The following is a 17,914-nucleotide window of genomic DNA, read 5'->3' on the forward strand; positions in this document are numbered from 1 at the left end:
ATGGGTACAGAAAGTGAAGAAAATGTCCTAAAATTGATTATGGTTATTGTTGTATAACTTCATCAATGTAATAAAAAACTAGTGAATCATAGACTTTAAATGAATAAATCTTATGGTAGGTACTTATATCTCAATAAAGCTATTATTAGTTTTTTTAAACCTATAAGCTACAACACTGAATAAACAAATGATTAAAATTTTTATATTTATCAAGACTGCAACATAAGATCTTCCCAGGCTAAAGAGGATATACACATAGACAAGAAATAATAAGAAAAATATTCTCTAGTTCTCTCCTTTTTTAAAAAAAAAAAAAGGGCAGTGGGAGGGGCACACTCTCCTTCAACCAATCTTCCTCTAGCTCCTACCATTTACTTTCAAAATGTTAAAAAAAATGGAAAGACACTAAACCCACCCTTCACCCTATAATCTAGCTTCTTCCCATACCCCAACCCAAACTGCTTTTTCTAGTCACCAAAGCACTCCTATGTGCCAAATGGAATGGGTACTTTCTCAACCTCACCTTACCGGTCCTCCCAGCATTATTTGACTCTGGTAATAACTCCTTTCTTGAAACTCTCCCTGGCTTTTCTGACATCTCTGGTTCTCCTCCCTCCTCCTTGACCACACCTTCTCAGGAACAATCACTAGTATATCCTTCTTTTGGCTGTTATTTTAAGACTGATGTTCTTCAACCTAAAGCTGGTCACTCTATAAGTTTGTTGGAATAAGCTCATTCACTCCCATGCTGTCAACTATCTCCTACATGCTTATATGATGATGCCTACATCTTTAACTCCGTCCTGTCAGAAATCTTGAGCTCTACATTTCTACTGGATGTCTCAGAGGCACCGCAGTTTTAACATGTTGAAAATTAAATTTATCCTCTTCTCCCCCTGAAACTTCCTCCTACAATGTTGTTTGGTCTCCTCTACTTGTTTCTCCTCCCTCACTCCTTACTCTACCAAATGGTATTCTCTAGCTTGGGTGACAGATACCAAGCTAGATATTTTGCGAGTCATAATACTATACTCTTTTCTTCTTTACTACCTACATCTAATGAATCATTGAGACTCCTTTCTTAATTCTTATCAGATGTGTTGTATACTCTATTTCCCCATCTCAGTTCACTTCAGGCCCTCACATCTCACTTCTTATATTTCAACAGCTTCCAAAATGCCACCCTTCATACTGCTATCAGATTCAACTTTGTAAAACACAAATGACTGTTTACCTTTCTTAAAAGACTCAGTAGTGCTCCAGAAACCCAGACTAATGATTCTCACCTTTTCTACCAGAACCTATCTAAGTAAGTGAAGGTTCAGAGTACAACTCAAGGAGCAGGCTGGAGAAGGTGAGGGTGGGGGAATGACGCTGGAGTGGACCAGCATGTCTATTTTCTTAACACCTCCCTACTTTCTCCATGACTCTAGGAGTTACAATGCAGACTGTCCAGAATTGCTATTATCGGTCTGTAGAATAAAATCTAACTATAGCACAGATATAAGATCCTTCACAAAAAGACCTCTACCTAACTTTCCCAGCATTACCTTTATCACTTACCATGTATTAGCTCACTGGTTCTCAAAGTATGGTCCAGGACCACCTCCCCAACCCCCAGCCATCAGAGGGAGTCTGTGTGGAGTAAAACCTAGGTCTGTCAAACATGAATGTGCACCACCCTACTTTATACATTTATCACTCATTTTGTAAATATTAAAAGTAGAGATAATTGAGATCAAATTCTGGATCAGCCACAAATTAGCTATTTGCTAATTTATTAGCAAAATTAGCATGTTTTCAACATGCAAATAACCATCTAGGCAACATAGTTCTGTACAGTCTGGGTACCTTAGCTGTCTCCTCTTTAACAGTATGGGGCACAACCAAGGCCAGGAATAGACACTCATAGAATAGTAATGACAGGTGGAAAATTTCTATCCTCAATACTAATCAAGAAATTCAAGTTAAAACAAAATATCAGTTTTCAACCACCAAATAAAGATCAAGAAAATTATAATATGAACACTCATACATTATGACAGTTGTATAAACTGACAAAACTTTTCCAAGTTTATGAACATGTATTAAATGTTTACATACATCTACCTAGTACTCTCGGGAAGCTATCTTATGCAACAGTGAAAAATGTCAAAGTTTCAGCAAAAATGTTAATCACAGAATTACTGTATGTAACAGCAGAAAGTAGAATGACCTAAATACTCAAACATGAAGAAACGAAATTAAGATATAAGATAGTTACCAAGTAGTAGGCCGGCTACGGTGGCTCACACCTGTAACCCCAGCACTTTGAGGCTGAGGCAGGTGGATTGCTTGAGCCCAGGAGTTTGAGACCAGCCTGGGCAACATGGGGAAACACTGTCTCTACAAAAAATACAAAAATCAGCAGGGCTTGGTGGGGTGGGCCCATAGCCCCAGCTACTCTGGAGGCTGAAGTGGGAGGATCACCTGAGCCCAGGGAGACCGACGCTGCCGTGAGCCAGGATCGCAACCATGCACTCCAGCCTGGGTGACAGAGTGAGACCCTGTCTCAAAAACAGAACAAAACAACAAAACAAAACAAAACAAAAAAATATTAACAGAAGTAGCCTTTAAATGATAGGACTATAGGACAGCTGGATAGAGCGAAAAGAGCATCATCACCAGTCAGGCAAGTGGAGTGTTCATTTGAACTGTGGTCTAAGTGTAAGGCATTATTATTATTCTATTAATTTCCAAATTTGGAATAAACATTATTTTATGATGGAACAGTTATATCAGCTACATTATCTCTAAGGCTCAGTCATAAAATGTTAAGACTTTAAAATGCATTTTTAATCGACATCAGAATTTAAAAATAATAGAATCTATAAGCTAATCTTTTTTTTCTCTTTCCATGCCAGGAGAACATAGTTCCTCTCCAGCCTTCCAGTCAGGGGAAAAAGCAGCACCAACTACCGGCTGTCTTAATCACAGCTATTGCTTATCAAGTCAGGAAATTAAAAAAAAAAAGCCCTATAAAAGAATAGCCTTAGTCATCAAATCTCTAATGTAGAATCACCTAGCTATACCTAGGTATCATGGAAGAAAAAGGAAACTCATTTAGTCTTTGAGAAATGAACTCTCGGTGGCTCATGCCTGTAATCCTAGCACTTTGGGAGGCTGAGGCGGGCAGATCACAAAGTCAGTCAGATCAAAGTTCAAGACCAGTCTGGCCAATATGGTGAAATCCCATCTCTACTAAAAATACAAAAATTAGCCGGGCGTGGTGGCATGCGCCTGTAATCTCAGCTACTCAGGAGGCTGAGGCAGGAGAATCGCTTGAACCTGGGAGGTGAGGATGCAGTGAGCCGAGATTGAGCCACTGCACTCCAACCTGGGCGACACAGCGAGGTGTTACATCTCAAAAAAAAAAAAAGAAAGGAAGAAATGAACTCTCCAATAGGAATCCCTGACTCATCCCCAAAGCATGAACCCTAAGGCCACTTCTCCAGTACAGGAGTTCAGAGGCTGGGCAACCTGTCCTGATGGCCCGCATCACCAAACAATGCTCCTTCCTGACGGTATATGCCTAGGGATAACAAGGTGACTAGCATGCAAACAAGAAATGACCAGGGACCACACCATCTCTTCTTCCATAACCAAAGTAAGACGGTAAAAAACTAGTTTTAGGCCGGGCATGGTAGCTCACGCCTGTAATCCCAGCACTTTGGGAGGCCAAAGCAGATGGATCACTTGAGATGAGTTCGAGAGCAGCCTGCAAATATGGCGAAACCCCATCTCTACTAAAAATACAAAATTAGCAAGGCGTGGTAGCTTGCGCCTGTAGTCCCGGCTACTTGGGACAAAAATTAGCCGGGCGTGGTGGCACGTGCCTATAAACTCAGCTACTCAGGAGGCTGAGGCAGGAGCATCGCTTGAATCTGGGAGGCAGAGGTTGCAGTGAGCTGAGATTGCGCCGCTGCACTCCAGCCGGGGCGACAGAGCGTAGAGCGAGACTCCGTCTCAAAAAAAAAAACCAACCAACCAACCAACCAAACAACCAAACTCCATCCAATTGCTGTAAATGACACCATTCAAAAGATACCAAGACAATAAAAACTCTCAATAGTAAAAAGGGAAAATGCCCTCTTTTCCTTAACCCTTTCAGATCAAAAAGTAATTTTTCAAAAATACATAGGCTAAATATCAAGAGCAAATGTTTAAATATAAGCAATATTTTTATTTTTAATAAGGAATAAGTTAGATTATTTAACTTATATTTTCAATCTTCAAAAGATACTGAGAAAACTTTACTTCCGTCCTCTATTATTCGTCTGGGGAGGCGGGAATCACAAAGCTCAACGATGCTAGTATAATACTGTGTATGGTCAAGGGCCTATTTTATAAGCTGTTAAAAATTTAACGCTAAAGCTTTACTAGACCAGTCTCTTTAAAACGTGAAAAAGTATTCACTACTAAGTCATATCACCTCCACCATAAATACTGTACTTTTTAAATAAAAAATAAAAACTAGCCAATGTTTGCTGCCCATTCATTTTACAGGCATTAACTGTGTATCCTTCTCATAATCAGATTTCAGAGTTAAGTGATTATTCTTCGAGGTGTACCTTACCCAAGATAAAAATTTTCCCCAGCTTATTTCCCATTCCCAACCCCCGCCAAGACTAAGGAGCAACCACTTCCCAAAGTCCCACTTCCTTTTCCATTCCCCAGACCTACAGGGTTTCCAACGCCCCAGTCTTGCGCAATATCCGTAGGAGCAGCAGCCGCAACCACCGCCTCCTAAGCCGGGAAACAACCCTAGAGGGAACATTGTCCAGCAGAAAAATAAAAGGGGCGGGGGTTGGGGGGGTGGGTAACGTAGGAAGTCGACTTCTGGTCTCACGCCTTCGGATCTGACCCCCTCACAGTGTGCTAGAGCAATAGTGTATCTAGAGCAATTTCATGAACAAGACTTTTAACCTTCACCTCCTCTCAAGACTGCCTGCACAAGCAGAGGGCGGAAAGTAGAGGGTGGCGGAGGCGGGGGGGCGCTGGGAAGGTTATCTCCCAGTTCAGGGCTTCGGCCCGTAGCGTCGCCTCCGCCCCACCAGGACTATTGTTCCCAAGTTCCCCACCCCCACCCCGGATAGGAAGTGATAGTCACATCCCCTCCGCCTTCGGCAATATCCCCTGGGGAGTCCGAAGTCGGCTGGCTTCCTTCAGGATAATTCCCCCACCCACACTTATCCCCTGAACCTATAGTCACACGGACCCCAAGACCACCTCAAACCTGGGCCTCAGGAGAGGAGAAGCGGGACGCGGGTAAATGGAAATTAGGTAAACCCATGAGATTCCTTACGGGCAATCCTTTCCCAAGCGTTGGAGATCATGACCGCGACCCCAGAAACGGCCTAAGTCCTACCCTGCCCGCTTTGAGACCAGCTAGAGCAAAGGGATCCCAGGAGTTAGTGCCAAACCTCAATACCCCCGTTCCTCTGTCAGCCACGATCTGCACTCCTCCCGGTCACAGCCAGATACCTTACCTCGACCCTCCTGGGAGGAGCGGACTGCGCGGGGAGGTGTGGAAACGCGAGCACCCCCCGGCCTGCACCTCACTTGCCTCCGGCTCCCGGCCCGGTAAACAATAGGTGGTCGCGAGCCGCGGTGCAGGCTGCGGGCTCGGCCGCGCGGCCGCTCCCTTCGCGTCCCGGGAACCCGCGCGGGGGTCGCGAACATGGGAGAAGAAAGGAGGCCACGGGGGGAGGCGCTCTCGCCTCCCGCTGGCCTCCGAGACCACCCGGCTCACCCGGCTGGTGCGCGCCCCCTCCGCCCCTCTCCTCACAGAGGTACACAAAGCACTGGCGGCCCGGCTGGGAGAGGCGGCGATGGGCTCCGGCGCCGGCCAGAAAACGCGACAGCGAGGGGACAGACTCACCATGAAGTCCCGGGCGAAGTTGTCCTCCCCATTGTGGTCAGGACTCTTCATGGCCTGGACCCTCTGGATGAATTTCCTCAGGATCTCCACTTGCTCCATCCTCCCGCGTCCCCCCGGCTGCGGTCGCTGGCCCCCCCGCCGCCCGCCCGCCCGGCACAGAGCCCGCTCCGTCTTCCCCAGCTCGTTCCCCCAGCACGTCCCTCCCTCCCGACCCCCGCCAAGCCCCGCGGCTCCCTCCTCCTCCCCACCGCCCTAGGCGGCGGCTGCGGCGGCACCGGCTGGGCTCCCGACACCACAACTTCCAGGAGCAGCCGCCGCTCTCCCACAGTACCAGGCGAGCCGCTGCGGCTAGCGCCAACCCCAACCCCCAGCTTGCTCCATCCTCCTTCCCCGCCCTCCTCCTCCGTCGGAGACGCCGCCGCCGCCGCCGCCGCCGCCGCCGCCGCCGCCGCCGCCGCCTCAGGAACACAGCTAGCTCTCCGCTCGCCCTGCCCCCCCTTCCCGGTTCCTCCTCCCCCCCACCCCCCGCCAGCAGCCGCAGCCGCAGCCACCTCTCCCCACCGGCGCGTCCCCGCCACCACCCAGATGCGCGGCCTCGCGCTGCGGCTCCGCCCCAAGCGCTGCGCCCGCTGATGCATCCCCGCCCGCCTCCCGGCCACGCCCCCAAGCCCGCCCCGCCGGCCCCAGCCCCGCTTGGAGTGGCTGGAAGGCACTTCAGCGGGCGGCCTGGAGACCTGACTCCATTTCCGGGGCGTGGCCCCGCCCGGCGTGCTTAGAGGTCGGAGTAGCGCTGGGAGGAGAGTTGGTTCATTTGGAGGAGGGAATGCGACTCTGAGCGGGGCAAGCCCTAGTGGGTCAGAGTAGGATTCTGATGGAATTTGCGGTCTCACCGCCTACTAGCGAGGAAAAGCAGTTTTCAGGAGTCCCGCACCGCCGCCAGCCGTGGGCTGGGACTACAAGTCACGGTCTGTGGAGTCCAGGAGTGGGGGCGGGCGGGAGGCAGGCTGGGAGCTGTAGTAGTGTCACCGCCACGTTCGCAGCAGGTAGATGCTCATCTTGCTAACGGATTGGTGAGAGTGGACAGCAATTAGGCTTTGGCACCTTGGAGCGTGGCTCCAGCTAAGGGAAGCGAAACGCTTCCTGGGTGAGAGGACTTTTATTCTTTGCTCATCCTCTTAAACCTGGCGAGTGAGCGCCTGAGGTTCGGAGTGCCTTCTTCACAGACGACGCGAATGTGGGGTCTTCGTGTTTGCCGAACTGAAGGGAATTTGCCTTCCTGCCTTTAGGTTCGCAGCAGTTCATAACTGAATAAGAGACTTTCCTCCATAGAATGGACTTTATAAATCTATTAATTTTTTTTTTTTTTTTTTTTAGAGCTGAGGTCTTGCTCTATCTCCCATGCCAAAGTGCAGTGCTATGATCACGGCTCGCTGCAGCCTTGAACTCCTGGGCTCAAGGCATCCTCCTGCCTCAGTACGTCACCAAGCCCAGCTAATACATTTTTAAAATTTATTATTTATTTGTTTATTTATTTTTGGTAGAGAAGGGAGTCTCACTAGGTTGCCCAGGCTGATCTCGAATTCCTGTGCACTGGGGATCCTCACCCCCTCAACTTCCGAAAGTGTTGGGATTTTAGGCGTGAGCCACCGCGCCTAGCCTATAAATCTTTATTCATCTTTGTAAACTTCTATCAGAGAATATATTCTGGTCTAACTCATCATTTTACAAATAAAGCGACTTCCTGACATCCCCCAGCGTATTCTTAGCAGAGCCGTAACTAGAATACAAGTTATTTTACTTTCACAACAGTGGCCTCTCACAATGTGACAGAACTGAAGGATTTGATCCATGAACTGACTTTCGTCATTTATACCCACAAACCTTTTTTTACAGAGCAGATTGGTCAGGGAATTTGGTTATAATAGGAAATATCAGTGGTAGAATACTTTCTCAGATGAAAGTTAGGAGCACTATGGAATTTAGTGAAAAACTCATTGAAGAAAATAGGTGTAGGCCGGGCGCGGTGGCTCACGCCTGTAATCCCAGCACTTTGGGAGGCCTTGATGGGAGGATCACCTGAACCCGGGAGGCGGAGGTTGCAGTGAGCTGTGATCATACCATTGCACTCCAACGTGGGCGACGGGAGTGAGGCCCTGTCTCAAAAAAAAAAAAAAAAAAGAAAATAGGTGTAACGGGATATAGTTTATTTACTTCTTCAAAAAAAGGAAAATATTTCTGTTAAAATAATCCAACTAATACATCCACTCCAGAAATATGCACTTCAGACCAGGCGCAGTGGCTCACGCCTGTAATCCTAGCACTTCGGGAGGCCGAGTTGGGTGGATCACTTGAGGTCAGGAGTTCGAGACCAACCTGGCCGATATGGTGAAACCCTGCCTCTGCTAAAAATACAAAGCCGGGTGTGGTGGTGCACGCCTGTAGTCCCAGGTACTCCAGAGGCTGAGGCAGAAGAATCGCTTGAACCTGGGAGGCGGAGATTGCAGTGAGCCGAGGTCGTGCCACCACCCTCCAGCCTGGGTGAAAGAGCGAGAGTCTGTCTCAAAAAATAAAAATAAAAAGGCCAGGCGCGATGGTTCACGCCTGTAATCCCAACACTTTGGGAGGCCGAGGCGTGCGGATCACCTGAGGTCAGAAGTTCAAGACCAGCCTGGCCAATATGGTGAAACCAACCCCGTCTTTACTAAAAATACAAAAAATTAGCCGGGCGTGGTGACGCATGCCTGTAATCCCAGCTAGTCAGGAGGCTGAGGCAGGAGAATTGCTTGAACCCAGGAGGCGGAGGTTGCATTGAGCGAGATCACGCCATTGCACTCCAGCCTGGGCAACAAGAGCGAAACTCTGTCTCTAAAACAAAAAAAGAAAAAGAAAAGAAAAAAATGCACTTCAAGTTATGCCCTTCCAAATTTTTTCCTATGCATTTATATATGTGTGTGCATGCAAAGAGATACAGTTTTGCTCTGTATTTCAAAAATTCACTTAGAGGAATAGTTTAATTTCTAAGGTAAACTTTATTTGAAAAAAGGGCCCGCAGTATTTTACTTTAACCAGATACTGAGACTGAGTTTCACGGGATGTGAGGAAATGCCAGAATCAGGGCTTGATCATGCTTACTGTAGATGGCCCTTTCCCCTCAGAAATGGGAGAGAAATTCGACTGTAGGAAGAGAAATGGAAGGATGATCAGAAGTGCCTCTGCTTTTGATGGTTCAAAAGAATGTACCAACCAGACAATGATCGGTAAAGAAGATATGCTGAACAAGTTGTGTAACAGTCTAGTACGGTTTGGTATAGTGTTGGGTAAGAAGTGTTACTTGTTTAAGGTATTGAGTCCCATTTTGGCTGGTGTTTTTAGTCTTTTTTAAAATGTTTCCTCTTATTGGCAAGCTTCTCTCTCTTTCTTGCAACACTTGAGAGTTTCCTGAGTTCTCAGCGGCTACCTTTGGCATCTACTGCTAGGTTTGGGAAAATTTATGTAAACTATCTCCAAGGATTTCAATTCTTTTTTTTTTTTTTTTCTTTTTTGAGATGGAGTCTTCCTTAGTCGCCCAGGCTGGAGGGCAGTGGCGCGATCTCAGCTCACTGCAACCTGAGCCTCCTGGGTTCAAGTGATTCTCCTGCCTCAGCCTCCCAGTAGCTGGGCTTACAGGTGCCTGCCACCACGCCCGGCTAATGTTTTTGAATTTTTAGTAGAGATGGGGTTTCACAACGTTGGCCAGGCTAGTCTCGAACCCCTGACCTCAAATGATTAACCCACCTCGGCCTCCCAAAGTGCTGGGATTACAGGCGTGAACCACCAAGCCCCGCCAGGATTTCAGTTCTTTGGAAAGGCTTAGCAGTGCTTTCCTTGGTACCTTGCTAGCTTTTTCTTCTTCTTCTTCTTCTTCTTTTTTTTTTTTTTTTTTTGAGACAAAGTCTCACTCTGTCGCCGACGCTGGAGTGCAGTGGCGTGATCTCGGCTCACTGCAAGCTCCACCTCCCGGGTTCATGCCATTCTCCTGCCTCAGCCTCCCGAGTAGCTTGGACTACAGGCGCCCGCCCCCATGCCTGACTAATTTTTTTGTATTTTTAGTAGAGACAGGGTTTCACCATGTTAGCCAGGATGGTCTCGATCTCCTGACCTCGTGATCCACCCACCTCGGCCTCTCAAAGTGGCTTTTTCTTCTTTTCAATACATTTAGGTCTTGTTTCAATCTACATATGGCTTTTTAACATATCAACATATGAGGGTTTATGCTGTGTGTGTCAGATACAAAAATGTTATAGAGATGGCTCCTACTCCTAAGGAATGAATATCTTAGTTCAGGAGACAGGAAAAACAATAAACTCTTAGTTACTTTAAGTTAATAAATGTGAAAGAGTGATACAGATAATAAGTAATTTAACAGTTCCGAGGAGAGAGAATTGTGGACCGGGCTGTCAGCATGGGGTGGTCACAGAGGTAGACCTTAAAGGGTAAGTTAAATTAGGTTTGAACAGGAAGTAGAACGCCCAGGCAAGAGAAGTGATAAGCATGAAGACAGCAAAGCAGAAGTTTGAAGTAGAACATTTGTATAGATGTGAAAGCTCCAAAGTAGACTAGGCTCTGGAGAATGTTGATACTGTAGGCATGGGAGCCACAAGAGGTTTCTGAGGATAGAAGCAAAATTATGGAAATGAGGAAAATAGTAATCTGGTACTTTTCTGATAAATTGTGAATGAGAGAGAAGGGAATGAGAGATATTAGGAGCCAATACATGAAGCAACAAAAATAAAAGTAAGAAGTGGCCAGGCACGGTGGCTCACGCATGTAATCCCAGCACTTTGGGAGGCCAAGGCGGGCAGATCACGAGGTCAGGAGATCGAGACCATCCTGGCTAACACGGTGAAACCCCGTCTCTACTTAAAAAAAAAAAATACGAATAATTAGCCGGGCGTGGTGGCTGGAGCCTGTAGTCCCAGCTACTCCGGAGGCTGAGGCAGGAGAATGGCGTGAACCCAGGAGGCGGAGCTTGCAGTGAGCTGAGATCACGCCACTGCACTCCAGCCTGAGTGACAGAGCAAGACTCCGTCTCAAAAAACATAAAATAAAAAGTAAGAAGTGCAGGCTGGGTGCCCTGGCTCACGCTTGTAATCCCAACACTTTGGGAGGCCGAGGCGGGCAGATCACTTGAGGTCAGGAGTTCGAGACCAGCCTGGCCAACACGATGAAACCCTGTCTCTACTAAAAATACAAAAATTACCCAGGCGTGGTGATGTGTGCCTGTAATCCCAGCTAGTCGGGAGGCTGAGACAGGAGAATCACTTGAACCTGGAAGGCAGAGGTCACAGTGAGCGGAGATCGTGCCACTGCACTCCAGCCTGGGCATCAGAGTGAGACACTATCTCAGAAAAAAAAAAAAAAAAAGTAACAAATGCAAATACAAAGACACAGATGGAGGTGAGAGAGACTTTAAAGAACTCACAGAACTGGGGAAAGAAGGCTGAAGTCCCAACACCGTGGCTCACACCTGTAAACTCAACACTTTGGGAGGTTCAGGCAGGAGGATCACTTGAGCCCGGGAGTTTAAGACCAGCCTGGGCAACACAGCGAGACCTCATCTCTACAAAAATGAAAAAAATTAGCCAGGCATGGTGGCATGTGCCTGTGGTCCCAGCTGCTTGGGAGGTTGGGGTGGGAGGATCACTTGAGCCCAGGAGGTCAAGGCTGCAATGACCCATGATCACACCACTACATTCCAGTCTGGGTGACAGAAGGAAACCTTGTTTCAAAAAAAAAAAAAAGGCACTGGTTAAAGAACAAAATTACATATATGCAATGAAGTTCTATGAAACCATTAAAGAAAAGAAGGAAAAATCTATGTATGCTAACATGGACTAGGACCGAAGATATGCTTATTGTAAATGAGAAAAGCAAGGCACACATTGTGTTTATAGTATTCTTCCAGTTATACAATATTTAAATGAGAATAATTTAAATTGAACATACATAGAATTTTTCTGAAGAATACTTTAAAAACTGTTAGCTATGGTTGCCTCTAGGAGGATCTTGAGAATGGTAGAAAGGAGACAATTTCCAACCTGTATATTCATTTATTATGAATATTTTACCATGTGCATGCATTACTTTTCCAACAAAATTAAATCTATTGAATTTTAAAATTCTTGTAGAATTTCAACCCAGGTTGTGGGAAAAATGGCAGTATCTTTAATAGAATCAGGCAAATCAAAGGAAAAGGAGGCCGGTGCAGTGGCTCACACCTGTAATCCCAGCACTTTCAAGAGGCCAAGGCTGGAGGATTACTTGAGCCTGGGAGTTCAAGAGCAGACTGGGGAACATAGCGAGACCCTGTCACTATGAAATAAAATAATTAGCCAGGTGTGGTGGGATGCGCCTGTAGTCCCAGCTACTCAGGAGGCTGAGGCAGGAGGATTGCTTAAGCCCTGGAGTTCCAAGCTGGAGTGAGCCATGATTGTACCACTGCACTCTAGCTTGGGCAACAGAGCAAGACCCTGTCTCAGAAAAAAAAGCTGGGTGGAAGGAGGCAGATCTTGTTTGGGAGATTTTTAAAAATGGCACATGGTAGGTCCAGCTTTAGAAAGCTCACCTACCTATACTATAGTCTCAGGGAAATTTACTGCTCTGCCTATCCTCTGTCACAGCCACGTGTTCGGGCAGTTGAGAAGTTAATCAGCTCATATAGACTGGCCAGCAACCTATGTCCTGGTATAAGAAGATGGTCTGGGCCAATCAGTTCTCACTCTTAGGAATCTGAATTTGGAAACCTAGAAAGAGTAAGTCATTATGCAGCAAGGGCAGAAGCTGAATGTATGCCATGGGGTAGAATTAGCGATTTGAAGCCTTGAGAGAGAGTAGAAAGTATAAAGAATCTGATTAAGAAGAGAACATTAGGATGCACTCAGTGGCTCACGCCTGTAAGCCCAGCATTTCGGGAGGCTGAGGCGAGCACATCACTTGAGGCCAGGAGTTCGAGACCAGCCTGGCCAACATGGCGAAACCCCGTATCTATAAAATAAAATAAAATAAAATAAAATAAAATAAAATAAAATTTTAAAGGAAAGAAAAGAACATTAAGCAGACATGCAGCAATATGTGGGTATGTCACAACATAACCCATATGGCCATGGGGGAGATGGGGAGAATCTCCAGAGTAACCTGACTTCTGATAAACTTTTAGGAGAGGTTCAGTTGACATTTATTCCATAAGTAAATTTTGCTTTTCTTGAAACAGAATAGGGCAGTAATAAAGAGCATGGGCTCTGAAGTCAGAGAAATGAAGGTTCAAAATCCTGTTCCATTTCTTGTTCAGGGTGAGTCGCTTAAGCTGTCTAAGCATCAGTTTCCTCTTTTAGGAAAGCCACCTGGTGCTGGCTTAATGAGATAATGTTTCAGCAGTGGTGTACTATATACTTACTCATAGAAAACACAAAATAGGCCAGGTACAATGGCTCACACCTGCAATCCCAGCACTGTGGGAGGCTGAGACAGGAGAATTGCTTGAGCCCAGGAGTTTGAGAACAGCCTAGGCAACACAGTGAGACCCAATCTCTACAAAAAATTTTTTTAAATTACCCAGGCAGGGTGGTGCATACCTGTAGTCCCAGCTACTTGGGAGGCTGAGGTGGGAGGATTGCTTGAACCTCGGATGTTGAGGTTGAGGCTGCAGTGAACTCTGATGCCACTGTATTCCACCCTAGGCAACAAAGCAAGACTCTGTCTCAAAAAGAAAAGAAAAACAAAACACAAAATAATAACTGGTTAAAGACAGTTAATGATTTCTGGGTCTTGTGCTTTTTTACCTCCTTCCTCATCTCTTTAGGCCTTTTTCCTACTCACTAGCTACATCACTCTGGGTAAATACAGGAGGAATGAGAAGAAAGCTAAATTTCATTTTTAAAAAAATCTCTCTTCTTACTACTTTTGTGAAGGTCTGAGTGGGAAGGAATTTAAAACTAATAATCCAAAAGAGGTTTCAGGATGATCTACTTGTTTCATGTTCATATTACCTTTTTTTCCCTTAGCTCAGGTAAAATTAATGCTTTAAATGTGTGGAAATTTTAACTTTTGGGGTGTTTTCACATCTATACTCATAAAAGCTACCTTTGTTATGGCTTTCACAGCATTTTATAGCTCTTTGTGAGTTCTGTTCTTTTTTTTTTTTTTTTACAACCCTGGGAAGTAATTTCATATCATTTTCTTCATTAATAGATAAAAGCTAAATGAAGCACAGTGAGTGAACATGATTAGCTCACTTGTGGAAAACAAATGTCAGACACATGGCCAAAGCTTACAGGTCCTGAGTTTCCAGATTGTTGCATAAACCACTGAGTCACAATGATTCTATACCTGGTGTGATTTAAGTGAAACTGCAGGTGAAGATTGAAATCATTCCTGAGAGTCTCCCACAATGGCATTTCTAATATTAACCTGTCATTTCATTCTACATTCCTCAGTCTTCTCCATACTCTGAAACTATATTTAAGATAGACTTTTGGGTGGCAGGTTATGAGAGAGTGAATGAGAAGCTAGGGAAATTCTTGTTTATCCTGGTATCCTATTTATTCCTTCTTCCTAGCCATAGTCACAGCAAATGTTGACCATTTTTTAATCTGAGTTTTTTGTTGAAATGTGTCATCTAATAAATAGGAAACTGGCAGTAAGGGAGCATAACTTTTTAGTTTTCTACGGTAACATAAAATTTTCAGAAGAAAGACACATAAAACTGAAGAGAAGTTTGGAAGGGATGAAATCTCTCTAATATTCAATGTGTATTTCAAAGCTTAATATTTCAGAGCTTTTTCATATATCACATCCTGTTTATCCTTATAACTCTACCCTTAAGTAGGTAGGTCAGGTATTATTATATATATATATATATATTTTTTTTTTTTTTTTTGAGAAGGAGTCTCTCTTTGTCCCCAGGCTGGAGTACAGTAGTATAATCTTGGCTCACTGCAACCTCCACCTCCAGGGTTCAAGTGATTCTCCTGCCTCAGCCTCCCGAGTAGCTGGGATTATAGGTGTGCACCGCCATGCCTGGCTAATTTTTTTTTTTTTTTGGTAGAGACGGGGTTTCAGCATGTTGGCCAGGCTGGTCTCTAACTCCTGACCTTAGGTGATCCACCCGCCTCAACCTCCCGAAGTGTTGGGATTACAGGCATGAGCCACCACACCCGACCCTATATTCTTTATATACGCATTAGAATACTAGTAAGGATAATAATGCATAACTTTAGAGAAACTAAATTATTTGCCCAAGATCACATAGATGGCAGAACTAGAACTAAAACCCAGATAATTCTCCACTCAATGAAAACTTAAGAGTGTTACACAACAAAGGCTACATACAGTAATAATTAATGCTAACTGCAAGAGAATACAGTCATTAAATCCACCTGTTCTCTAACCTTTCTATCTCATACTTCTTATGCTGTTTCATTTAACATTCAAAGAAAAATTAAAATTTTATAAATAACTTCAAAGTCAAATACTACCTGACCATCTAATTAGTGGTTTTTCAACATGATGACATTTGGTTTCTGTATTCAGGAATGGATCATTAACAAGGCTTATGAAATATAATTGTGCCATATAAAATTCATTCACTTTATTGATTGAGGTCAGGCCAAACTATCAGCAAAACAAAACAAGCAAAAAATCCCTTTTCTTCAGTGACCACTAATATTTTAGATTAAAAAAAAATATGCTTCCACTTATTTGAGGAATCTAAAGTAGTTAAATTCATAGAAACAAAATAGAATGGTGGTTACCAGGGGTTGGGGGCAGAAGGGAAAAGGGGAGTTTAATGGGCATAGATTTTCAGATTTGCAAGATAAAAACGTTCTGGAGATCTGTTTCACAACAATGTGAATCAATACAGGTATACTTAATACTAGTAAACTATACGCTTAAAAATGGTTAAGATGGCAAATGTATGTGTTTTTCACCACAATATAAATAAATAAAATATGTAGTTTGAGATGATAAAAAATGGTTAGTGGTGATGGTTGCACAACAATATGAATGTACTTAATGTTACTGAGCTATACACTTAAAAATGGTTAAAATGATAATTTTTATGTTAGATATATTGTACTGCAGTTAAAAAAGTGTATTTAAAGTTCCATGATTTTATATTTTTATCATATTCACTATTCTGTGAAAATCTTGCACTTCATGTTTCTGTGTTGGCAACTAGAAAGCAGAGATTTCTTTCAACTCTGTTATTTAGCCTATAGTCAAACAAATAATTGGTGTCGTTAGCAGCTATACAAGTCTAAACTAAAATCTAGAGAGGGAAATTTCATTTCCAAGAATTGCTGTAATATTATGCAAAAATCTTCTAATGCCCATAGAATTCTAGGAGGCACCTAATGTGCATATTATATGTCATCATTTGATGGTTACCTTACCTTGTCAGTGAATATCACATTTCTTTTATTTATTTATTTATTTTGAGATGGAGTCTCACTCTGTCACCCAGGCTGGAGTGCAGTGGCATGATCTCGGCTCACTGCAAGCTCTGCCTCCCGGGTTCACACCATTCTCCTGCCTCAGCCTCCCAAGTAGCTGGGACTACAGGCACCTGCCAATTTTTTAGTCATGTTCAAGTTCATTCAGTAGTTGAAACTTTGGTTTTTGTTTTGTTTTAAGACAGGGTCTCTCACTCTGTCACCCAGGTTGGAATGCAGTGACACAGTCATGGCTCACTGCAGCCTTGACCTCTGGGACTCAAGTGATCCACCCACCTCAGCCTCCCAAGTATCCAAGACCACAGGCACACGCCACCACACCCAGCTAATTTTTGTATTCTTTGTAGAGAGTTTCGCCACGTTGCCTAGGCTGGCTTCAAACTCCTGAGCTCAAGCAATCTGCCTGCCTTGGCCTCCCAAAGTGCTGAGATGACAGGCATGAGCCACTGCACCTGGCTCAGTAGTTGAAAATTTGTTAAAAGTTATTTACCGTTAATAGCTAGTTACAATTAGTCTTAGTTTTCAATTAGCAAGCATTTTATGGTTTTAAAATTGTTTTTAATTTCCATTTAATATGCTCTACCAGGTACTTTTTAAAAGTATACTTTTAAAATAGTTTGTTTTAAACTTTAGGGCATATCCTTTTTTTTTTTTCAAAGAAATTAGCTATGTAATTTATCAAGGCAATCATCAACTGCCCTTTCCTTGTCAATTTTTAAATAGTTCCATTATTTCAAAATTCTGGTGAAATATTTATTTATATCTTTCTTCAGTAGTAAGTTGTCTCCTAGAGATATTTCATTTCTTTTTCTAGCTGAATGTTTGGTATTTAATATTTCTTCAGTAGATTTCAATTTGCTCTCTTTCTGTAGTTCTCACTGAGTGATCTTTCTGTTGTGTTACATGAATACTATTTTTAAGTATATTCATAATATTTCACAAATCCAGTATCATGTGTCATACAGATGAGTCTAGGCAGTGGTTTTATTTTTAATGAGCAATTTGTGAGACATACTATTAATCATGCAATACCTTTAACAGTTGAACTTTTTAATTGTGGGTTTGTGTGTGCGAGGGAGATATTTACGATTTCTACTAAAGCCCTCAAAGCTGCTCAGACAGCCCTTTTATCCATTTTTGGTCAGCTCCCATGGCTTTATCACTCGCTTCAAGCCCTACACGCTGCTTCTTCATTCTTAGAAAAATGGAGTTATCAAGTTTTAACTCAGTTTCTCCTTTCCAAGTGAAATTGGGAAATCACAAATTTACCCCTATAACTTACTCGTTTCTCTCCACTATTAGGATTCTGTTGACCCTCTCTACCCTTTTATGTCTCTTCCTACTCTTGCTGTACAAATATCTCCTCTCCTTTTTTGTCAGTCTTTTCCCCTTCAGTGACTCTCCTTGTCCTACAAAATGCTCAAGACTCCCACAAACTACTGCCCATCTCATGCAACCCACAACATGGGGTCTGACTACTGGCACATTTCTCCTAAAGGACTTC

The 17,914-nt window shown here is 44.0% G+C and overlaps 1 protein-coding gene across 2 annotated transcripts in view; it reads right to left on the reverse strand.

Annotated features, from left to right (window-relative positions):
* PTPN12 (protein tyrosine phosphatase non-receptor type 12) overlaps positions 1 to 6,320 on the reverse strand; it is a 103,364-nt gene extending 97,044 nt beyond the window's left edge. Inside the window, exon 1 of one of the 2 annotated variants that reach the window (XM_004045637.5) lies at positions 5,921 to 6,320. In XM_004045637.5, the coding sequence (XP_004045685.1) occupies positions 5,921 to 6,019 (99 nt within the window). In that variant the 5' untranslated portion in view covers positions 6,020 to 6,320. Of the gene's footprint in view, positions 1 to 5,528; positions 5,553 to 5,920 lie in introns of those variants that run through there. The other variant, XM_055392518.2, reaches the window with a different exon arrangement.
* Positions 6,321 to 17,914: the final 11,594 nt, after the last annotated feature.

This window comes from Gorilla gorilla, chromosome 6 (genome assembly GCF_029281585.2).
Source record: "Gorilla gorilla gorilla isolate KB3781 chromosome 6, NHGRI_mGorGor1-v2.1_pri, whole genome shotgun sequence".
In the NCBI taxonomy this organism is placed as follows: Eukaryota; Metazoa; Chordata; class Mammalia; order Primates; family Hominidae; genus Gorilla; species Gorilla gorilla.